Below are 24,879 nucleotides of genomic sequence, written 5' to 3' on the forward strand. Positions count from 1 at the left end.
GAGGGGACTACAGCAAACATTGCCAGCCTTGCTGGGATTTTCTGGTTTATCATTATTTTTCTCCTGGGAGGGCAGCTCGATTGCATGCTCTAATACTCTGCTATGTGCCCGTTTCAGCCAATAATCCTCCCAGCCATCCTCGCCGCTGCTCCACGTTTCCCAGGCTGCACAGAGGGCTCCAGTCCGCGGGCACGGGGACGTTGACCTCTGGGTCACAGGGAGCACGGGAGCTGGTTGTCCCACCTCAGACAAGCTGCATTTCAGCAGCTGGCTGCTAGATCTTCCCCCTTTGAAGTCAGGGACTGGAGCTGGGACTCCTGGGCCCAACTTTTAATGTAGCTCTGAACGTCGCTGTGCCTCACTTTGTCCAACAGAGAGGGAGAAAAGGGGAAAAAACTCTCCTGCTCTTTTAAATCTAGACCAAACAGGTTTCTAATTAAAGCAGCCCTTATTCATTAGTGCTCCATGAAGGAAGAGAGCTGGTGGATACTGGATGCGAAGAGTGAGTTGGTTGAAACTCTCTGGTACTGGCTCCCTCTTTGTCCCTCTGCGAGCCTGGGAATGGGTGTGATCTCCGAGTAGGAGTGTCTCTGCAGTTAAGTAGAGGATTGAATTACCGAACGCTGCTGTTCCCTAGCTGACAAGGTAGCAGAACAGCAAACAAAAGTGCCTTGAAACTAGCTCGCCAAAGGAGAGAGAAGGCTGTGAGTTTAGCAGGGGAGGAGAGACCTGCGAGGACACTGCGCACTTTCTGGTAAGGTAAGCAGCTTTACTGCAACCCTCTCAGTTTTATTTAAAAAGGCCAGAATAGTTTTATGACTACTTTTACTCTGAGGGATATTTAAAAAAAAAAAAAAAAAAGAGTAAGTTTAAATTAAAAAAAAAAAATCACCAGGATCTCCCTACTGAAAAGAATGAGGCCATCTTGATTTCACCATGTCTGGTACTGCATTTGGGTTTGGAATAAGCAGATATCTCAGGTCTCTGAAAATCTGGCCAGTCTATGTATCAGCGTATGCTGCTCCAACGACACATGCTTTTCATTTAGTTCTCTGCAGAGAACAGCTTTGATTTCACACAACAAGCAAGGCGTTTGGTTTTAACCCGGTTTGTTTCATGTTTTGCTGCCATGGGGATTTGCTTAAAGCTTGAATGCCTTTGTAATGTGGTCATGCACGCAGACAGCAAGAAAAAGAGACGTTGGAAGTTCTTATTGATAGATCTAATCGATAAATCTGCTAATGACTGAACTGGGCTGTTTTGCTCCATAAGTGTAGGGTGTTTTCTCATCCTGTTCATTTGAGATGCAAATTGCACTAAGAGAAAATTGAGTTGTAATGGAGTTAAGCTTGAGGCTTCCTTGCCAGTATTTTTCTTAGGCGTGTCTATTAAGAACATAAATATTTGACACAAAGGAGAGACGATATGAATTAGCATCTGTAGGAGGTTCACATTTATTCAAGGCTGCCCTGCTGCAGATCTAAACAAACGTTACAGCAGTTGGAGCAAACTGGCCCCACAAGAATAGTACTTAGGTGGTGAATCATCCAGGTACTCTTTACACACCGCAGCTAAATGGGTCGATTAGAGCCTGCGAAGTAGAGATTAGACAGTCGAAGGGCATCCGCCTTCCTCTTCAGCAGGGTTTTACAATACCCTACCGCTCCGGCGCACTGTGCGGTGGGAGCTCCCCGCTTGCAAAACGCAAGGACCCCACCGGCTAGCGCAGTCCAGAGCAAGGAAGCGCTGGCTGTTCCCCCACGTTGCTCTGGCCGAGCCAGGTGAGCCTCCCCCTCCTCCTCCCTGCACAAACAAGCTGCCCTTTTCCTGCTCCGACTCCCTTCCCACCAGCGGCGATGTAGGTCTCATGACGTTATTTCCCAGGCAGGACTTTGTGGCAACGGTTGCCAGGGCCTCCCAGCTGGGAACAAAGGTTTCATGCCATGGCTGCAGACGCTGTCACCCTGGTCGTCTGCCTTCCCGGGATCTTGGGGCTCCTGGTTAGGCTGAGACGACAAATTCCTGCTCTTGAATGCCTAAGGGTGCTGAAGATGCTCGCAGTCCCTGCTGATCGTTTCCCAGAGCTGTGCAAGTTTTATTGAACTTTAGGCGTTAAGGTTGCTACCATCTGTTCTGGAGGGCCGGGGAGATCTGGGACTCGTACGCGTGGAGGAGACCCTCTGCGACCTTCCTAATTTCGGGCTCACTTTCATGGGGGGATGGATCCATTCTGGAGTCTGTCCCTCCAGCACTGCCCGTGCAGTGCTTGTTCATCCCCGGCCAGGGAAGTGACCAACTTCAACATCTGCCTCATGCTTGGAAGGGAACTGTGCTGTTGACCAGATTAAGACCTCGCCGTTTCCAAGTGAAGCTCTGCCTCCTGGGGCAGATGCTCAGCTCTGTGCCAGGCATATCCTGCTGGACCAAAACCCTTCAGTTTTGATGGAGCTGGATATACTGTACCCCTTTTTGATCCAGAGCTCTGTGCAATGAAGGGTAGCTCAGGGGCACAGTGAAAGCCTTTGCACTACCTAACCAAGCTCTCTTTTAGTCACTCCTAGAAAATCAGCATGTCATAATTAGCCCTCCTTGAGGTCCTTTGTTCATCACAGGGCTCTCTTGCTTTTTTCAACCTTCTGAAATGTGTTCTGTGTGACCAAACTGAAACAAATTCATGGGTTTCAATGTCTGCTCTAGAAGCTGCTCTGCTTTGTGTGAAATATCCAACCATGTAAGGAAGCAAGGAAGCAAAAACTTTAATAAGGCATCCCATACCTAAAATATATCTGCTCCAGCTCCCTGTTTATTCACATATATTCTTCAGCTTCTGTTGGCCTCTCAGACAAATATACATTGCACAGTCACGTGGGAATATGTGTTCCTAAGACTCATTAAAGCTTCTCTTTTCATGTTCTCTCTTTCCACATAATACTACCCTGGAAATGGGCCTAATTACAATTTATCTTGCATGATTATACATTTCCACTGATTATTTTACATGTAAGTGGAATGCAGGAAGGGTCGAATATTGTCTATAAGTCTTTGACAACCTTCAGTCTGAAATGTCCTCTCAGATGTAATGTTAATTTTCAACAAAGAATGTTGTGCATTTACTCCAGTTGCCTTGATTTCCAAAGACCTTTGCTTGAAACAGAAATCCTACCTCCCCCCCCCCCCATCCTTATCTAAGCCTATTCATGCTTATCTGGTGCAGTGCTTGGTAGAGTAACGGTGAAACTCATTATCACTCTATGGCCACGTCAAAGACACCAGACGTAGGGGATGCTAAATTGCATGGTTGAGCTCTGTTCTCGGCAGTTCCTGTGGAATGTGCTATTCAGAGCAGCCGACCTCTCCTACCTAAAAATGTCCTGTTGCTGTGCCCTGTAAAGAAAGAACAGGTTTCTGGATGGCCCTTTATATAAAACTGCTCTTACAAAAACAGCTGAACAGGGTAGGAAACAGGCAGAAATCGTATTCTATTTTGGGTGATTGAGACTATGCAGATATCCACCTTCTCTTTGGGAGGGTGGTAGAGCCTGAATTACTGTATTTTGTTGCTGTCTACAAAATAACTGTCTTAGTTTGAACAAATCCTGCCCATCCTGAATCTTTCAGATGTCTAATACCCTTCTCTGTGCTCAGACAAAACCCCCATTGGCAGTTCTGGGTACAGAATGAGGTCCTGGAGGAAAACCCTTTCTAAGGCTCTTTCAGACATCTTAATCTGAACAGCTCTCTTTGAGATTTTTTTTTTTTTCCTGTGTCTCAGCTCAGCAATGGGACCTGGTGAGTCCCTTCAGTGTGCTCCTGTGGGCTAATGTTCACCAAGTGTTCAACTACGGCTGCTTCGCTGCTGATGGAGGTGTCCTCATTTCCCAGGCGGTCTCCCATCTGGGTACAGGACCTGGGGCTGTTCAGAGTGGGAGGGAAGGTGAGCTTGAGTGCGCTCAGTCAGCGTGCTGTAGTATCAGTAGGGCTGAGCAGGGTCATTTGGTGAGAGGTTTTTTTGCACTATTTGCAGTAGGGATGTTTTATTCATTTGGCCTTATGCAGTTAGCTTGCTGCTCTCTCAAAGCTGGCCTTCATTTTGCAAGATGAGATTGCACAGTTTCCTGTTGCATTTACACACTGGGTCCTGCATGGCCTGGATTTCCCTTTTTATGCCAAATGAATGCCAGTGAGCAGACACAGATGGACATCCCCATCAGCCGGGGCTTTCCTTCTTGCCCTGTAGCATCTGCTGAGAGCAGTGCTCAGTAGCACAGAGCACCCAGGTTCACAAAATTGTGATGCACCAACACCATGCATCATACAGCTGGTGGGACCACAGAGGCAAAGCTATGCACCTTCATTGTCCTGTATCCATCTGCCCTTCGCTCCCCACAGTCCATCCCATCTCTATTTGCCCTCTTTTCTCCCTGACCCCTTTTCCTACCATGACAGAGAACAGACACCAAAAGGTGGATCAGCCATCTCAGGAAGGAGACACAATCTGGGTGGGATGGTGGGAAGACGTCTCCTCAAAGACCAGTTCCTTAAAGTGGGGCGATGCAGGTACAGATGGTGAGCGGCATCCACAACTCACCAAGGAGAGCCAAACATGATCTCGCAACCCACTCCGTGTTGCAAGAGCTGAACAAAGCAGTAATAAACACACTGTATATGAGGTGCTGGATGTTCCTCTAGTTTCACACAAGCCTAGAGGATAACGCTAGCACTGGTGACTGCCGCTGAAATGATGGAGAGGAGGGTGTTTCTGGCGTTCTTCTGAGAAGTCACCTGGAGGTCTGGCTGTTTCAAAGACTTAAAAGCTCGTGTAAGAGACCTCACACCCCAGCTCAGCACCCTGCTCTGACCGTGGAAGCTTGCACTGGATTGGGTGGTATCTGCTTGCCTGGACACAAGCAAGGTGTTTGTGCCTGATAACACACCTCTGCCATAAGACAAAGGACAAGCTTTCCTTTGCAGCTGAAGAATTGAACCTGCTTTCTGAACAAATCCATTGCTTTGTGCCATGCCCGCCAGGAAAGTGCAGAACTACCTACAGAGTGCACTGCTTGGTCCAGGTCATTTTGTTTGCAACCCAAAATGTAAACCTGTTTTATCCAGCAGTCCTGGGTCCTCCTGTCCTCTTTGACAACTTGCTTGCAGGTCTAAACTGGAGCAAGACTGGAACAGTCCCTTCCATTTGATAGTTAATATTAATCTTGCCACTTCCCACTTGCAAGCTACTGCTCTGGGAACCAGCTCTCCAGCTGGTCTGAACAGAGGCACAGCAGCCACCCCTTGCAGTCAGACAAAGGTCCTGATAACAGGGGCTTATTCAACAGCACTTTTTAAACAGTGCAGCAGGGAAAACCTGCTCTTTATCTTGCATACACACACATGTATGTGTGCGCGTGCCCATATATGCACACACACACAGTAAATATAAAATTCTTATATTCAGTAAGCAAAAACCATTAACTCTTAGACACAGTTTTCAAAGAGGGTCGGCCAGGGGAGCACTGGTACTCGCTGTCTCAAAAATGGCTCTTAATTTTGGAATCTCACAGATACCTGCATTACCAAAACCGATAAGACCCTGACAGATAATTAGGCATGTCACTAAAGCACCAGTTCCAGAGTGAACGTACCCATGGCAGGAGCTGCTTTAGGAAAACATGGTGCTGAGTGCCTGACAAAACAGAAAGCCCTGCAGGGGAAGCACTCTTCAGGTTTAATGAAACCTTCTGAAGGTTTCCGTTTGCAGAGCCTGGGTTTAACTATGCTTCACGTTGTTTGGTTCAGTTCGCTCTGGCAGAACTTGCAAGCAGGGTCATTGGGCACCACAGATGGGGTTGAGCTCCCGTGAGAGAGGTGAGGGGCAGAGCGGGGAGGCTGGGCCCACCACCCAAGGCTTTCCCTGGGAGACTGAGGAGACACTGAGCCCAGCCTGACCGAGATTCAGCAGAGCTGCCTTGGAGCCTGCATGAGGATGAGAGGAACCGCCCTGGAATAGTCTTCCTCAGACTTAAGTGCTCAAGACATCTGACTGAGGGTGGATGAATCCCAGCCCTTGACCCCTTTCCTGGTCTTTCTCCAAAGGGGTGTAGTTCTCCTGCTTTGACTATACTCTTCTAACCCTCCATAAGAAGCAGTGGCCTGATTCTTTTTTCCCAAAGGTTTTGTATTTTTTTTTTAAATGCATCTTCAAAAGATGAGTGGCAGTTGTTAGCTGAAGAAGAACCAGGTCCTCCATTTCGGGTGGAAAAATGCTTTGTTTTGAGGGTCTCTCCTCAACTATCCAGCTGCCGTACAGTCCCCATAAACCTCTGAAACTCTGGTGCTGCACAGGGCTCAGGAAGCTCTTGTACACATGGCCAAACGTACGTGCCCTTTTCCTGGATATGTCCGCACTCGGTTGTACTTCCCAACAGCCAGCAGGCTAAATAATGTTCCCTTCAAATGCTGATGTGGGAGAGGATCGTAATCTTTTTCCTGGAGGCGGTGAATAATCAGAAGTTTCTGAGAATGTTTCTAACCTGAGCTGCTTCTCCGGAAACCAGGGAAGGAGTTAAAATGGCTCCAGCTTTGTTTTCCTTCTTCATGCATCTCTTGCCATCACAGTGGCATGAAGCCCTGCTTTTGGAATAGTGTTGGTCCCGAGCCAGTGATCTTTCCCTTTCACCAGAGGAGGAAGATCTGAAAGAAAGGAGAGATTTCTTTGTAACGAATTGGCAAGCTCGATGCTTTCCGTTCCCTTGGGATGGCTCCGTACCCTTACTGACTCACTAACCGCATTGTGAGAAGCCGAAGGTGCAATGGATACCTTTGAAGCGGGCTTGAGTCAACCTTCGTTTTATTACCCGAAAGTAGTGCACCTGGCACCCTACCAGGGGCAACGCTGCTGCAAGGCACTTGCACACAGCAGCCTTTTAGGGGCTTCTTGTGCCGCTGTTCTTTTTCCCATGGCTCAGAGAGAGCTGGTGGGTTTGCACTGAAAGAGTTCAGTGTCTGTCCCTGGGCCTGATCTGGGGAAGTCCCCCTCACCATGTAGAGATGTCACCTTCCTCAGAGAGCCTGCAGCTTTCAAAGACATCCTTAAGGAAAGCCAGGGGAGAATGACTTCATGGGACAACAATCAGCCAAGAGCATGGTGGGTGCTCATACCTTCTCCACAGGACACCACGGCAAAGACTATCTGCCTCCAAGTTTAGCCAACTTGATCTCCCTTTTTTAGTGCCGGTCACTGCTGAGCATTATGGTCTCTGCATTCAATAGTATAAATGTGGAAATTCAGTCTGCATGACTTGGGAGTTGTGGCTGGTATTAAGGCTTTTTGATTTAATCATTGTTACATAGTTATTACATTGCTGAGAAGTTTGTTTGGACAATACAGCGTGTTCCCAGGAGAGTAAGGAAAATAGTCAGTTGTTAAAATGTTAAAGGGAGCTTTTGAAATGGAAGCTATTTGGGAAAATCTGCTCATACAAACCAGTTTCCCAAGACCATCTGCTTGAAGATCAGAGTCCTGGAAAGATACCAGCAGTAAGATCAATACAGAAGACAAAGGAGGTCATAAAGGGAGTTGTGCAGAGATGAGCAAGAGTTTCTGGATGGAGCAAAGTGTTGAGCTAGAATTTATGGCAGGTGGAAATGAGGCAGCTGCAGGGACTAGTCAAAGTCATAGGAGATAAATTGTGAGTTGCCCGCCCTTCTAAATCAGATGCCCCCCAAGGGATTTGAAGAGACAGATGAGGTACAGATTGAGAGCTGTTGCAACTGGGAAGGTGCTTGTTTCCTAGTAACGTGTTACTTCTTGTGCTCCTTCCTTTTAAATGAGAAGCAATAGTATGTTCAGAGGATTAGTGCAAAGCCCATTTGCAGTATGTGGCTCACAAGGGGCTCACAACATCAGTGAATTTCTGGGAAAAACTGTTTGAGCTACAAAGACAGAGGTTTCAGAAATGGATGGGGGTGAAGGCACTGCTTATAGGAAGGGACACTGAGCCAAAGATCTGCTTCTTCGGACTGCTACTGGAGAAGGGTTAAATTCCCAGGCTTCCAAAGATACAACAGCTGGGTCCTGGTTATTGCTCATGGAAAACCTGAGAAAGTACAAGGTTTTTCCCTTACCTGACTTCAGTTCAGAAAATTCATCCCAGTCCTCACCATCCCCATCTTTGTCACATGAACAAAAACCAGAAAAGATTACTGTCCTGGGATGGCAGAGAGCTGCTTGCACAAGATTTGTTCTGCCAATCCCTAACAGCCATTCATGGAGAAAGGTGAACACCTGCTAGTCTGAGCTCAGGAGAAATTCATTCTTAGCTGCAGACTCAGTGCCCTGAAGAGGGGAACAAAGAGTTTCTTTGCAACATTACTTCATCCTGCCTGATGTCCCCTCCCAAGTTTTGGTCCACCCCTACTTATGAGAAGACTAAAAAACCTTCAAACCCTGCATAATTCATCCAGATGATTCAGTATCAAGGAGGGGAAGATCTTTTTTTGACCTATGGAGGTGGCCAGGCAGAGCTCTGAAGCATGAGGTTTAATCGATGTCATTGCCTTAATGCCAAACTGAAAAGGTTGTGGGTAAGCTGAGGTGGCACAGCTTGCTGTTCCCTGCAGGCCCTGTGAGGGATGCATGTGAGCAGAGGCTCACACTTTCACAGACCTCAAGGATCCAAGGCCAGAGAGCACACCCTCACCATTTAGCCATCTCATTTTAAAGACAGTAAGCAATGGCAAGCCTGCCAGCTTCCCTAATAAGCTGTTCCAATATTTAATTACCCACCGAGATCAGAAATAGCATCTCATTTCAAGGCTTATTTTACCTAATTTTAGCTGCCAGGCAACAGCTCTTTTCAAGAAGGTTGAAATGCTCTCTGCGATCAGATTTCTCCTGCAGCCATAGGGGCCTGTGCACAGCTCTCTCTTTGACATGCTGGACACATTGAGCTCCTGAATCTCGACTTTATGGGACCTGGAGGAGGAGGGTGATCCGAGCTGTACTTCTTTCCTTTCTGCCGCAGCCCAAAGCACGTTTCCTAATCCCTGCCTAGTCACCACGTCCCAGCATATCCAATGCACGTAATGCGATTCAGCTTCTCCTGTGATGGTGCGAGAGGTGAGGAGCTGTCACCAACACACGATGGTACATACGTATGCACATGTATGTTCTAGGAGCTCCCACCTAAGTAAACTTTGCCTTTCTGCCAAGAGACTGGAGACTACTTGATAACATGACTGATCGTGTGACAACATGAGATAGAAGATAAGCCCCATTGCTGGATTTCTGTACCAACCATTTCCATGTGAGATGAAAGCTACTTTTTCTCCTGCTGTAGTAGTAAAATAAAAGACAGATTAAATTGTTTGAGTACTGTACTTCTGGACAGTCACTCACTAATGTTAAACATTCAAAGCAACAGTCCCAACCAGTAGCTGATGAGCCGCACAAGGTAACTCAACCTTAAATTTCATGCCTATGGGCAAAATAAGAGTTAACTGCTGTCCTTTATGCAAACAAAAAAGTGGCACCTAGTTGGACCCAGATGCCCAACTACAATGGGACAGTGAAAGCAATTCAACAGCCCTAGTTTACCTCATCCAATGCCAGTCCAAGTATTCCCAATAATTAGGCCTTTCAGCCTGGAAAGGCTGGAGCCACAGCTGCTTCCGATTTTCCCAAGGCTGTACAGAGCATTAGTCATCTCATTGGGGTTTTTTTATTACCATGACTGCAGCCGAGTAAGTGTGCCGCCAAAATCCAGACAAGCCAAATCAGGCTTAATTCAGAATGTCCTTAGGAAGTTTGAAATGATCTCCTATCCCCCTTCTGAGTCTTTATTTTTCCTCCCCACCCAAACAGCCTGAATCTGCCTGAAGAAATGTCCTACTAAAACCTCTTTCTCAACAGCTACCAGGCTGACCAAAATGAAATAGTGATTGCTGGCATTTCCACGCCATTTGTTATTTATTAACTAAGCTTGGGAATGACCTTGACACTTAATTAGTCATCTAGTCCTTCCTAGAGCAAAAGCTCTTCTCTACACTGTGTTGGTTGGTGAGGGGATGGGAATCAGATTTGGCAAGCAGGCGTGGAGATAAGAACTATCTGCCTTGATCCACAAGCTTCGTTATTTAGGTCAAGCTGTGGAAGACTTTGCTTTTATCTCTGAAGGCTCCAGGCTCAGTCCCAGCTGTGACATCCTGCCAAGATGCTAGCCACCTCCATTTGGTTCTAGGGTCTCTGTCCTTACCAGCCAGAAGTGTTTGGCTCAATGCAGTTTAATTGATAGCATCTTAATCAAGTGGTGCTGACCAAGCAGAGCAGCTCCAAGACAGAGCTCCCCTGTTTGGTCCTGCCTCAGCCTGTGCTCCTAGTGCGAACTTGTCTTCTCTTCCAGGGGTGCAAGAGGCCCTGGAATTGGTGGAACTAGAGTAGCTGGGCATGGAGGTGGAATAGGGTGGTTGCATGGGGAGGATAAAGCGGGGAGGCTACAGCTACTCTAATGCCTCTAGTGCCTCTCTTCACCCCCTTTCGCAGTAAAACCATTCCTGTGTATGAAGAAGCAAATAACCTTCCCCATAACTGGCTCTTGTCCTTTGAAGTGGCGCCGGCCTTTTTCGGAGGATTCCTGCCCCTGGGGCTGCTGACTCATGGTTCTTGTGGGTTCACGCTTCACCTAGCACTGGGCAAAACCAGTTTGGTTGAGGGAGGAACTGACCTGAACATCACTGTTCAAACCCTACAAGGAACCCAAGACTCTTAAAGTCTTCTTTCTTTTTAATTTAGACAAGTTTCTACCCTTCCTGGTATCAGCACAGATGAAAATTTTGCACTCCATAAATACTGGATTTTGTGTCTGGACAGGGGTTGATTTATGGGATCATTTGATTAAAAATCCACATTAAATAATTAAAGAGATGAGCTGTCTGATTATATAAGTCATAGTCCTATTATTTCTAACTTGGCCACAAACCGAAAGAAACAGGAAAGTCCAAAGAAAGCACTGACCTTGTCTGTGTTTCACACTCTCTCCCAAGTTTAATGACTAAGGAGAAGGGAAGGGACAGCATTTTCCAGAAAAGTGGGGTACCAGAGCTAACAGGGAGGTTTCCAACAGAGAAAGGAGCCCCAGGAGTGGAAGAGATTGAGAATCCCCGTTTTGAATCATGGGCTTGCATGAGAATCTGTAAAGTGTAGCTGACTTTCGGATGGCTTTAGGCGACAAGATTGCCTGAGCTCAGAGGAATCTGTGGAGCCTCTGGGTTAACTTCTTTTACGGGAGAGGATGGGGTATTGGGAGAAGCACGAAGCCAGCTGTGTTTCACAGCTGGCCAGCTGCCGGTTTCCTGTGCTGCTAGCAGGCAGACAAGAGCCCGCTGCCTTCTGCAGGGAGCAGTATCAATTTTACTGAAAAGCGTCACCCCCTGAATTCCCCTTCACGCAAAGTTGCAAGAACCTTTATTGGCTTTATTTTAAAGTTGTTCCTGCTTTGATACTAGACTGGAAGGAAAAACAGTGCCCTAAATAAATGACAAAGATGGCTGAGGGAAGGAGATTTCATTTGCGTTTTTTCTTTGACAGGGACTTTTCAAATGCCATATTGGAAAGAAAGGAAGGTCTTTTGGTTGAGGATCTGAACTGAGCCACACTTCTGGATTCAGTTCCTGGCAGCCACAGACTCCACAGGAGGTGAGCCACTAAGGCCTCCACTCAGAAAAGTGTCTAGCTCCTGCTTAGACACTGAAATACCTTTTTGGTTTTGTTTTTTTAGTCTGTGTGGGCTTCAATTGCCTTTCCGAGAATTGAGGTGAAAAACGTCCCTTTTCTCCTTGCTGTTTCTCTTCTTGCCTGGAAGCTATTTAGAGAAATTGAAAGGGAGATGCGGGCTGACAAATGCACTCTTGGTAGATACATGAGGCCGTACACGAGGGGTCAATCTTCCATGGTCCTTCAGATATATCTGTGTTCAAAAGGGCAATGAGCATTTCCGACTCCTACTATCCAAGGCTGCCTGACTGCGGATGCCTGCCCAGTTAGTGGAGAGGTGTTGGGGCTGTGGTCCACCACCACTACAGGTACCTGCTTCTCTCTGCTGCCTGTGCAAGGAGCCAGGGTCTGGCAGCTCTGCACTGTGGAAGACGTGGATGGGCCAAAGGTCCTGCCTGGAACCACAAGTTTCGTGCTCTTATTTGGTGTGCAAACTTTTCAGGAGAAAGACCATCTCTTCTCATGTCTTAGTGGTGCCGAGGGCAGCGTATCTCTTCATGCTATCACAACACAAGCAATAAAAATGCCTTCTGGCATGATATCACCTGTATTTGTGCTTTTCTTGCTCAGAAGGAGCGTCTTTCATGTTGGTATTTTTTTTTTTCTGCCTGTGGCCTCTTTTATTTTTCATCTATTGTGGCTCAGGTATTCTGCCAAGTTCGTGTTCAGCAATGGTACAGTTCCTTCTGATAGGCACTGTCTTACAGCTGAACAGAAGCACGCAGGAGAGGCCGTGGCCTACAATCACAGCAGCTTTGTCATCCAGCGGCAGAGAAAAAAATGCAGTCAATCAAGTTGTTGTTTTTAACATAGTACAATAGTTCAGTCTGTTATAAACAAATGTAAATCAGAGGAGCATACTGGTAAAGCAAATGAATGCAAAACACAAAAATCAGTGAGCCATGTTTTCTCTCAAAGCTGGGCCTTGATTTGCGAGCAGGATTGACTCATACTGCAACGGCTGCTGTGGTTGTCACCCCTACACAAACGGTCTGTGCCGCGGCCACTGCAGGGGAGCCAAGCTGCTCGGGAGGCACCTGGTGGGCCCCATGGGCCAGCCAGCTCTGCTAGCATATAACCCAGTGTTTTTATATAAGCTGGTTTTGGTTTTGATCTGCTTCAGAAGGCTGTGGTGTAAACAGCTGTGTTTGAGAGTCACTTCTCTAGCAAAACCTGTTATTCAGGCAGTAGGAATGGGTAACATAATTAAGGGCAGTCCCTTTCTCTTTTCACAGCTGGCAGATATGATCAAGGATGGATAGGAGACCTTCACCCTTCAAGAGTGACAGCTGGAGATATCCAGAGCATTTCAGATGTCCCTAGAGACCTCTGTGCAGGCAACTGAAACCCGCCTCTTCCTCATGCAGGCAGTGGAGCCTAGGGAACTGCTCAGCTATGCATAAAGCAGACATCTGGGTCATCAACTGAATCACTCCCTATGCTCTACTGACTGCACCGGCTAGGTCTCCGTTGGTTTTAACGGAGCTTAAAGCCTGGATCTCCCCACCCTGAGACATCTATATGTAGGTGTCTTAGTTTAGAGCTGACTCTCACCCTGAGGTGGAAGGGCTCCATTCCCTAGGCCCCCAGTGGCCCAGGGTACCTGGCCTGACCTCCAATAGCTGCTCTAGGATGGCATGGGTCTCCTGTAGGTCCTGAGTTGTCCTTGCCCCCCTTGTGCAACTGTGGGAACAAAGCAATACTGATGCCAGGCTCAGCACCTTGCTGGATCCTTTCCATCTCTTTAAATGCATATAAAATAATCCCATACCAGAAGAACGGTGTCCTAACCATGCTTTGCTGGGCTGTGATCCCACACTTTGCTTGTCCTCCACCATGAGCATGGATACACTGGGAGTGGGAGTTCATCCCGCCTAACTCTTACTAACTACAGCTGAGCTGATCTGTCCTCTTTTTGTAGGCAGCGGAGAGATGGAGCTATGTCATGGCGTGGTTTGCCCCAATATCTAAATCTCCACTGACTGTAAGAGGAATCCAGGTGACTAGCTCACATATAGATGTCTGCACTTGGTCAGATGAATCCCACCTTGATGAACCCAGTCCTTGGGCTGCAGCTCTAATCGAGTATCATAAGTGTCTGTATCAAACTGGTTTGGCAAGAACGTCCAAAGCAAAGAAGCTTCAGTCTCAGTTCACTTACTGTTGTATCCGATTATGTAGTTATTTATCATTATTCTGTTTTTCTCTTCTTATTTTCCCTTCCAGCTCAGGGGTCAAGATGACAGAAGGTGACTCAAATCTTCCAATTATCGAGAGAAAGCCGGGACTCCAGATATGGGGCATAGAGGTACGACAAGAGGAGAGTGATGTGATGCATTGTGTGTTTGTTTGTGTGTGTGTGTGTGTGTGTGTGTGTGTCTGTCTGTCTGTGTGTTTCAAGAAAGAGATATTCTTGAAGTAGTCTGGGTAACAAAAGATGGTCTTACAGGAAAGATGCAGCTGTGGGAAACAGGAAACCTAATTTCTAGCTTTGCCTTCCTCCCTATGCAACTTTCAACATGTTATTGCTTGGTGCTTTGGTTCCCTCCTCTGTATAACAGGGATAGCAGTGACTAAGGAAACATTAGTTTTGGTGGGACTGAATACATTCTGTCAGCGTACTTCTCCAGCACAGGAGGCTTTCTTACCCTCCTTGGGAATTGTTGCATAGCTGTTTTAGCACATTTGAAGTTAATTACCTGTTGCATGAAGAAGAGGTGTTATGGGTTAGTGACCTTAATCTGTACCAGCAGTGGGGCAGCTGCCATGAGGAAGGCACACAATTTTGCAGGGAAAGTATTCCCACAGTGTCCAGCTGCATCTCACCCCCAGCTTGCCCACTCTGACTGATGGGTCGTTGCAGGGAGGGATACTGCAGCAAGTGAGATCACCTTCTGCTTGGGGCAATCTTTCTTTGTGATTTGGAGCAGGGCTCAATCCTGCTTCTTCTTTCTGGCCAGCTTCACAGAGGAGGTTCCCCTGCAGCAAGAAGGGGCCATAGACTGAGGTCCAGAGCCAGCCCAGGGGAGCAGTGGGAAGGGTCTCCTGCATGTGTCTCAAAATGGTGGTGGTCCTCTACAAATTCAGATTATGTTCCAAATAGTCCAGGGTCTTTGCCTTTGCCTTTCTCTCCCAAATGCTGTATTAAGCTGCTTTCTAGTGGATCTGTAATTAGAGAACCACAGATTCACAGAGGCCAGGCTTGTATGTCAGGAAACAAGTCAGGCCACCAGAAAAGTGTGTGTATCTATTCCAGGGAACCACAGAGACAGATCAGGCCCAGGAGCCCTGTGCGTATTGGTGTGTGGCACACCCAGGCACACTGGGTAGGCATGGCTGGTTGACCAAGTGCAGTGTGCAGTTACAGTTTAGAGGGGTGAGAGATGCATCAGTGTCCTCAAGTCTATCTTTCTCTGCACTATTAATTGCTATGTGTCCCTAAAGAAGTAGTTATAGTTGGTTAAAGCTGCTGAAAGGGGTCCTTGAACTGATGGGTGCTGAGCAAAAACCATATCCCAAAACTTAACCTAGGATGAGACATGCTCACTGCTGCTGACGTTCCCACACAAACCCAAGCTCTGGTGCACTTCAGCCTGACCTACTGGTCTTCAAGTGCTCGATCTACATGAGTGCAGAGAGACAAGGAGAGTGAAAAATCCTTGTCAATCTGAGCATAGAGCACTCTCATTTGCTTCTTCTCAACCCTTAGCAGTTTCAGAATTTCCCCCAGGAAAAGTGGCTTTTCCCAGCCCATGAGCACAGCCCTGGCAGTGCCACCAAGGATCACGATGAGCGAGGGCAAACTGCTTTGGTATCTGTCATCCAGTGTGTTGGAAAAAAGAAAACAAAACAATAGCCCTGGTGGTGACAGCACCAGCCCAGCTCCCAGTTGGTGCTATTGCTGATCTGAGCAGTCATCCTGGTCTCCCTCTGATCTCCCTTGCCAGAATGTTGCAGCAATGCACTTAATCTTCATTCCCTCTGGTCTAAGGAGGCCCAGCCATGGGCCAGTGTGGGTATGCATGGTTTCCCTGTACAACTTCTTCCACAGACGCTAATGACTGGCCTTATCCAGGCACCTTCTTATTTCTACACTCAGTCCTTCCTGTCTGAACTCTTCCAATTACTCCTAGTTATACACAGAGGTGGAAATGGGAAGTTAGGAGTTTCCTCAGGATGACATGTTGCAAGTCTGACATGGAGATGTTTGAGGTGCCAGTACAGCATTTTGATGTATGGCTGCCAAACTAAACCATGATTCATCCTCCTCTAAATAAATAGCCTTCAAAAAAAATGTCAACAAATATGACGAGGCAAACCAGTGTTTGTATCCTCAAACCCTATCTGTATCCCTAAAAGCAATTAAGTGTGATTATCAGTTCCTTCTCCAAAATGACACACAAGCTCTCTGCCCCAGGAAACTCCTTGCTCTTGGCTGGGGGCCATGGAGCGTGTAACTGCGACTTGAGCTCCTTGGTCCTTCCTTCCCAAACCTTAATCGTCGCCCTAGTGTTTCATGCATCCCAGCTTCCCCGTTTCACACTCATCAACTTCCAGCTCTTGGAGTTCTAGCAATGACCTAAATGCTCTTTTTTTTTTTTTACAGAATATGAAGATGGTTCCTGTTCCTGAAAAGGCTTATGGGACTTTTTTTGAAGGGGACTGTTACATAATTCTACATGTAAGTATGGCAAACAAACATCAGTAGGCAAACAGGTTCTTTAGCTCCACCTTGACCCTCAGACACTCTCACAGGTGGGAGAAGCACTGTGGGGATAAAAATGGTTGTGCCTCTGTGTTCACTATCATCTAATCATGCGCCTGAATTTAACATTGCCTGTTGCAACAATATTGTGTGTTTATAGAATCAGAAAGCCAGAAGAGCCAACAAGTCAGCAATTTATTAAAATGATTTATGTTCTAATTAGCTGAATCACGCACAGAGATGGCAAAATGGCTAGCATATTCCTGGCAAACTAAAGCAAGGCTTAAATTTGTATGACTTATAGGAGTAGTTTGGGGGTGTGAGAGGTGGCCAGCTGGAGGGCCTTGTTTTCAGTGGATGATGTGGGTTATGGAGGTGTGCCACTTACTCTGTGACACATGAGCAGCAGAGAGGCTCTATAGTCTTCTGCCTCTCCCTGTTAGGAGACCTCATCCATCCCAGGCAAATTTGCTCTATATCTACTTAAAATCAGCTGAACCCAGTCTAGTTAGAAGCATGAGGAACTTCTGAGAATAACCCTACAGTCTGGCCTATACAAAGTGCCTTGCATTCCTAAAGCTGATGTGTTGCACTCAGCTCCTGGACCTCCTTCCAAATCTCTTCATCTGCTCAGAGCAATCCAGGCCCCGTTGCGACAAGCAATGTCTACACCATGGAAACCAGAAGCATTTCCTACTTCCTGGGTCAGAGTGTCCCTTCTGCAAACGTTCCCATGAGTCAAGTGACAGCGAAGCCTCCGCTGTTCCACAATAACCAAAGACACATAAATGCACATCTGTAATGCAACAGAGGCAGAGCCTAGTCCATGCAGTTCTTGAATCATATGAAGCAACCTGGGTTTCCTATACCTCACAAAATATCTAACCATTGAATAGATCGTTGTGTAGGATTTTCAGTGAGGATGTGTGTGAGCTAGATTTATGTTCTTTGTGTGAATTTTTTAGAGAGGAGACTTGAATGTAGATCTCCTCCAGACCCCAAGTTCATGCCCAGATTATTTGGGCAGGGAACCTACTTTTAACCCTCAAAAATGTTTACAGGGTAGAGAAACGTTTGTCCATGTGCCTCTAGGGATGGTTTCAGCTAAAACACAAGAGTTTTGTGCCGTTTTAGAGGCCCTGGAATATCCAAGATGTCCACACAGGGCCAGCAGATGTGACATGAGACCTGGACCCTTCTGGGGTAGCACCTGAAGCGCAACCTGCATGACCCAAAACACCTCAAATGTCCCCAGGGTCCTGGCTGAGGCAACTGAATTGACCCCCTGGTGTTTAGGTGTGCCACAGGACACAATTCTTGGAAGATTTCTTGAAGAATCCCCTTTTCTTAATTTTATGGGCTTGATTCAATTTCCTGCACTTGCTGTAGGGTGTCCCACCTGGCCTCCAGGTACAGATGAAAACATAGAAAACCTGCCAGTCTTGTGTCATCTCCGCTATCCCTATGTGGGTATACAGACCATCTAGGTAGTCTCTGACAGCTACTGATCTGGGTCTTAGATCTCCATTTACTCTAGTGGGAGCTTAGACCTTTCTAACATGCAGACATCTAAATTTAGGGACATGGTTGAGATGCCTAAATACATGTTATAAGTATCTATCTCACCTGCCTTGCACCTCCTTCTTCAGAGAAGCAAACATGCCCTGTAAGTCCTAAGCCATATATGCCCGGTGCAGGAGTCTTGGATAGCCCTGAAAGTCTCAAAAAGCTCATAAATGCCAATGTTTCGGCAAATGAATCCTCCTGCATGTGTCTTTCTCTGCAAGCTGAATCCACTGTGTGTCAAGCTGGGAAAGCAGGCTGAGGCAGCTACACAGAATGACTGTCTTGCAGTAATTCATCATGCAGATGCCTTTATGTTACCTTTCAAGTGCTTTCGGAGAATTGATTTCATAGCAGCCACCCAAAGACATGCTTAGAGCAGAATAGGAGTGTCCTTGCAAGGGCCTGGACATAATCACTATAGATTTTGATGCTCACAGACTCAGCTTATGTTGCAAAAGCTTCCCCAGGTAGAAAAGCCCTTAATCACTCCACATCTCTCCTTCCCCCTCGCATAAAAGAAGATAAAAATACTCATCTTTATGCCTCTTGACTGGAGGCTCTCCAAACAAAGGTTGTCCACAGGACAATGGGACTTTGATCATATTCAGTGACAGTCAATTAAATAGAGAGATTTTGCCACAAATTAATTAGTTGTGCCGAAGGAAACTGAGTTGTATTTTATTCAAGTTCAAGTGTTTTTCACTGCGGTACCACTACACAAAGCAGATAAACAGAACTTAGTGTCAAATCCAGTGTAGAATACGAGCTTTTATGATCTTTCACAAGCATGGATGATAGAGTTTAACACAGTAGGTGATAAAAAACAGCTGGCACAACTCACATAACAATAAGCACACCTGTTCTCAGACCACTTGCTTCTTCTTTCTAGGCTATTGGGTTTTTCTGTAGTAAGATGAATCACAGCATGCACGCATAGGTTCAGCTTCATTTGGAGTTATGTCTGTTTTGCAAGTCAGCAGGAATTCAGAGGCAGTTTGCGTTACTTAATAGTGTGATAGAAAAGGAGAGAAAGGAGAGTACCTCCAGGCAAATAAATACGAGTGAATATTACATTCAAAAAAGTGATCTATGAGAAGAATATCCGTTAAGTTTTGGTATCAAACTCTATAAAAGCAGGACAGGTTGAATGCATGAATTTTTGGAATTTCACATCTGCTCTGTTTCCGTGATAACAAGAGTCATAAAAGTACCTAAGACAGAAACATGCTTCAGTGCAGTATGTATGCAGGCCCCATAGGTGCTCTCCTGAATCAGGGCCCTGGGGGCTGAGCTGACTCCCTGCTTTACCTTGCCTGAGAGTCACTGCACCACCCGGGCTTTGGTCTGTTCTGAACCCCCTTGTGCTGACACAGCCCTTCATGTCCCTACTGCCACTCCTTTGAAAGCAGTGACATAATGGTCAGGGTGATGGTAATGGAGGCCAAGGCACCAGAGGGACAGCCAGACCCCAGCCTGAGCTCCCAGGGAGCATCATAGGGCTCAGTCCTGCCTTCTCTTGCCCAGGAGAAAGGCAGGAGCAGGTAAACCCCTAGGAAAGGGCTCCATGATTGCTTGTTCATGCCAGGTCTCCCTGGCCAGCGGTGTTGTTTGCCAAACCTGTATGGACTGGGAAAATTCATCCTGAATTTCCTCTTTCCCACCTCTTCCAGAACAAAAGAACCTCTCGTGGCTCCACTACAGACTTGCATTACTGGATTGGCAAGGATTCATCCCAGGATGAACAAGGTGCTGTGGCTCTGTACATCACCCAGATAGATGACGCGCTTGGGGGGAACCCCGTGCAGCACCGGGAAGTGCAAGGACACGAATCTGAGACCTTCCAAAGCTATTTCCGGAACGGCATTATGTGAGTAGTGTAAAACACCCTACAATGATACAAGTCACAGTCCCTAGGGTTCTTTCAGCTTCTCTCTATCCCAGAAGCATCAACATTTCAGAAATATGAAAAACGTGGACCACTCTATAGTCAGTAAAAATGCAAAAGACAAATTTCCTATTTAAAAATACTTACTTTTAAATGTTGGGATTGGAACCATGTTGTTTTCTTCCATTGGTTGTTTTCCAAGATGTTTGCTGTAAATGCCTCTTAACCTCCCTTTTGTTCACTCTAGGGTCTTCTTTCCACTCCTCCATGCACTTTAGATTAGTAGGCCCATTCAGGGCACTTTACACTAATCTCCACTTTGAAGAGAAGTGATAATTTGGCTCACACTGGGAGTAATTCTCCTGTAATGAAAGCAAAAATTGGCTCATTGAGCTTCAGACATCTAAAAGATACCATCTTGTCCAATCGTGTGGTCTTGGCCCCCTTCAGGGTTTTTGGAAGGTGACTCCAATAGCTGCCCTCCAGAAGACCTGTCTCTCTCCACCAGCAGTAAACGGAGTTTAAGTGCCTTACTTTTAAACAGCTGAAGAAAACTCAGACGAAAACCCATCCTTGCTCTCTATCCTATATCCTAGTCTGGCTTTCAATGCTGCTGTATTGTGCACCCCTACATCTCATGAGTTTCTTTGGGACCTTTGTGAGACAGTGAAGTGCTTTTATCCTCATTTTAATGATCACTAAGAGGCAAAGAGGGACTAAAATTCAGACTTTCAAAAACAAGTAGTCTATTAAGAAACCTATCTGCCCCTGAGATCAATATGAGTTAGGCTTCATCTTGGCCTAAACCACATCCCTATGGTCATACAGGAAGTCTGGGGCAGAATTAGAGATTAAACCAGGCCTTTTTTACATCTTAGCAGGTAGTCTAACCACCAGAGCATCCTTCTGTGGGTAAGTACTACTGGACCAAACAAGTCTAAAATACTGTTAATCACTCATAAGCCTAACCATGCTTGCCAGTCATTTCCAGACTATGATGAAATATATCTTACCCACATGGCTAAAAATTACAAAACTCCCAGCAATTCTCTCTCCTTCTCACACATTGCAGTTTTACTGCTTCGCTTAATGAGAGACCTGAACCATGAACATTGGACTGATTTTCTAAAATGCACTAGGATATGTAGAAGGGGGTTAGACTTGTCCAGAAGCCTGTAAAAGGGCTCTAGGACTTTCTTGGGGGGACCATGTCCTCTCATGATGTGACTGCAAAGTTCCTTGCAAAGTTTCTTCCTTGAAAAGTTGCACAGAAAGGAAGTGATGGCATCATGCAGTAAGTCAATACTGTGCCAGCAGCAGGCATTGCAAAGTGCATATTCAAGGATAAAAGAACAGCAAAACTGGTAGATTAAATCTGGGAGGAAGATGGCATCCTGCATCCCTTTACAACAGCATTTTGTGCTGCCTATGTCAACAGCTTTCTTTCTCAGCTACTTTTGAATAGAACAACCATTTTCAACAAAACCAAATTTTAGCAAAAAGCTATATTTTCTGCAAAACATGTTTCTTAATTGAATGTCCAAGGAATATTTCGATTCTGAGACATCACTGTCTTGCTTGATGAGATTTTCAATTTGGTTGTGTTATGTTTCCATTCCCCTCTCTGACTTGCCTGTTCAGCCACACACCTTCTTCCAAGATGCACGGCAGCAACACAACACCCATAACAGGTGGAAGGACATCATGAGGAGTCATGGTATGAACAGAGACCGTGTATGGTAGAGTCAGACAACAAAGCAGCATTTGATATGCCATTTTGGGGAATCTAACATGATATTCTCTCTAGATTTTTACTTGTCACCAAAAATGTGAATTTTTTCAGAGGACAGAGGAGCAAGTATTTTCTAACCAGCATGAACTCTTTGTTCCCTGCTCCACACCAGCTACAAGAAGGGAGGAGTAGCTTCAGGATTCAAGCATGTGGAGACCAATATGTACAACATCAAGCGTCTTCTTCATGTCAAGGGGAAGAAGCACATATCGGCCACAGAGGTAAGCATAGGAGCCCTCTCTACTTATGGATCACTTCTCCTTGCCTCTCGTCCTGCACCCATTTTCCACCAGGTTTACTTGCTGGATAGCTCATCTCTGCAGGAGCATTCCTACTACGGGACAGTTTTCAAGAACTCGCTGTGGGATTTGGTATTATCCTGCGAGAAGCCCTTTGGCTCAGTGAATAGATGAGTGCCACCCCGGGCTCTTTCTTTCACAGAGTGGTGGTTGTTCTCAGAAAATAATTTGGAAAACTGGAATCTTTGGAGAATGAGTAGGGACACACCTTCAGCACACAAAAGTCTACCCTATCTCCCCTGCATTAATAAGAGTAGAGTTATTCACATCCATTCAAAAGGAAAACAGATCTTACAATCCCAGTGTCATTGTTGAATCTAGATAGAAAAATGAGCATGCCATTGCAGAACAGTTCTAACATTCCTCACAGCAAGTTTCCTATGACTGTGACTTTACCCTTTTTGCACTCGTTGTGCCCACCAACCCAAGGCATTTCATTTTCTCGTGACAGGTAGAGCTTTCCTGGAACAGTTTTAATAAGGGTGATGTTTTCCTGCTGGATCTCGGGAAAGTGCTGATTCAATGGAATGGACCCAATTGCAGCATTGCTGAGAAATCTAGGGTGAGTACAGGCACAAAAGCCGCTTGGTTTATCAGAGGTACTTTCTGATGCCTAAAGCGAGGCAAAACAAAAAGAAAAGAAAAAGAAACGGTGAAAGATGCTTGCAAAGTGAGAATGTCAGCAAAACTAGAGACACATAGATGAACAGAGAAAACCCTGGTAGAACTGCTTCCCCATCTGCTGATATCAGAGGCCAGGGAAGTACTCTGCTCAAGCCTCAAATCAGGTGTCAGGGGTGGCCTTGGACACATCACTAGCTCTAGCTCCAGAAAGGCATCTAGCTCCCTCCGAAGAGGTATGTCTCCAGCCCTCTGTGCCCCATAGCTTGAATGAGGTAGGGCCTAAACAGTCAGTAGCAACAGCTGGTTTAACTGCAATAACTTCCCCAGAGGTAGGAAAATTTTTAGTTTTTTAACAGCATCACAGGGAATCCCAGTTTGGCCTATATGAGACAAGCAAGAATGCATATCCTAAGTTTTGGAAGGACAGTTTCATCCACAGCTCTCAAAACACTTAAAAAGGGGTCATTATCCTTATTTTACTGATAGAGGAACCGAGATACAGAGATTTAATAAGGCAAGATCTATCACTGGGTCATAGGCAGAGTTGGTGGTTGAACTCATAGCTTGACATCACACATGTTAAAAGGCAGCTGGGGCTGCTGTTCATATGGTGGCACCTGAAGAGCTGGGATGGTGGGAGGTTCACAGGGAAGGCAGTTTGGCAGGACACAGGGGAAGAGGTGAAGATTCAGATGAGGGTGGAGAAGAGACAAGTAAGCTAGTAGGACACAGAGAAAGGGGAGCAGGAAGAGGGAAGGTTGCTGTGAGGAACAGGCCATGGTTCACCTCAGGCCTGGCAAACAAATCATTTTCTAGGCCTAACAAAGAGGGCTGCTTTCAAAGCTGTTGTTATGAGATGGTGAAAAAATTACACATCATCATTTATCTATGGAAAATTGAGTTTTCAGCCTAATTAGTTGTTTGACATTTCACAGTGTTTTTGTCACAGAAAACTTTCATGTTTTTTGAATACTTGAAATATTTGAATTTGAAATGTCATCGTGCTACATCCAGGGTCCTGCAGTTCTGCTGCCTCTGGCTTCTATTCTGCTCAGCATGTGTGCATCTCGCTTCCAGACTGCGTCTCACGAGGTCGCTGGGTTTGCTTATGTACAGTCACACATATGCAATGTTTGTTGTGACTACTGCACGCCTGTGCCCTACAGGAGCAAACATCAGCAGTGACTCTATTAAGGAATGTTTTCCTAGGAGTTAGTTAATAAGCAGGTATAATGGACACATCCACATTTTTTAACAGCTAAATTTGCAAGACAATAGCAGCTTCAGAGAACTGTAGTAATCTAGCTTAGACTATTAGTTCTTCATCATTACTATAGGTCTGAGATAATGCTTGCTGAATTCACTGTCAGGATCTGGATTTATCCCCTTGTGATCCTCACGTAGGGCCTCGCATTGGCTCGTAGCATCAGGGACAGCGAAAGAGGCGGCCGTGCTCAAATCGGCATTATCGACAACGAGAAGGACTCTCCAGACCTCATGCAGATCATGAAGATGGTGCTGGGTGAGAGGCGTGGGGAGCTCCGAGATGCCATCCCCGACACGAAAGCAGATGAGCTGCAGAAAGCAAACGTCCGGCTCTACCAGTAAGTCTCAGGCTGAGCCTCTGAACACCAGCCCTTCTCACAGAGGGCTCTGTGCAGCCTGACTCTGCGCAATGACTCTTTCTTTCAGTGTCTACGAGAAGGACAATGACTTGGTGGTACAGGAGATAGCTACTAGGCCCCTGACGCAGGACCTGCTCCAGCACGAGGTGAGAGAAAGACCTCAGTCCTTATAGAGAGAAACGCTGCTGTGACCTCCTTTGTTTTCAGATGAGCACCGATTTCTATGAGATAGATACCCTGTTTGCAGCAAATTATCAGCCCTTCCATCCTTCAAACTGTGTCAGGTGTCCTCTAAAAATAAGACACCTTAGCCTCCACCTATAGTCTTGGTGCCCAGAGGCCAGGAGTGGATTGAGGCTGCTTTAGCAAAAGGTGGCAAACCAGCCCTCTCAGAAGAGAAATGTATTATCTTGGCAATCATTATAAAAGGAGAGTCAAGGCGAGGTGGGTTGAAATGGACCAGGATTAAATTCCAGGTGGAAATCAGGCTTCTTAATATCTGCACAGTGATGCTCTGGGACCTTCCATTTGCAGAAATGAGAGCAAACAGCCACTCTGCTCATAAAATTATGAAGATTAGATATGTCTTCCTGTTGTAGCAAGTGATAAGACTCAG

The 24,879-nt window shown here is 46.2% G+C and overlaps 1 protein-coding gene across 4 annotated transcripts in view; it reads left to right on the forward strand.

Annotated features, from left to right (window-relative positions):
• The first annotated feature begins 206 nt into the window (after positions 1-206).
• VILL (villin like) overlaps positions 207-24,879 on the forward strand; it is a 40,686-nt gene continuing 16,013 nt past the window's right edge. The window contains exons 1-9 of one of the 4 annotated variants that reach the window (XM_026096519.2): positions 207-759; positions 11,582-11,689; positions 13,994-14,075; positions 16,374-16,448; positions 19,709-19,905; positions 21,828-21,936; positions 22,466-22,576; positions 24,043-24,242; positions 24,331-24,409. In XM_026096519.2, coding sequence (XP_025952304.2) covers positions 14,007-14,075; positions 16,374-16,448; positions 19,709-19,905; positions 21,828-21,936; positions 22,466-22,576; positions 24,043-24,242; positions 24,331-24,409 — 840 coding nt within the window. In that variant the 5' untranslated portion in view covers positions 207-759; positions 11,582-11,689; positions 13,994-14,006. The remainder of the gene's footprint in view (positions 760-11,581; positions 11,690-13,993; positions 14,076-16,373; positions 16,449-19,708; positions 19,906-21,827; positions 21,937-22,465; positions 22,577-24,042; positions 24,243-24,330; positions 24,410-24,879) is intronic. The other 3 variants (XM_026096530.2, XM_026096512.2, XM_026096534.2) reach the window with 3 other exon arrangements.

Source organism: Dromaius novaehollandiae, chromosome 2 (assembly GCF_036370855.1).
Source record: "Dromaius novaehollandiae isolate bDroNov1 chromosome 2, bDroNov1.hap1, whole genome shotgun sequence".
In the NCBI taxonomy this organism is placed as follows: Eukaryota; Metazoa; Chordata; class Aves; order Casuariiformes; family Dromaiidae; genus Dromaius; species Dromaius novaehollandiae.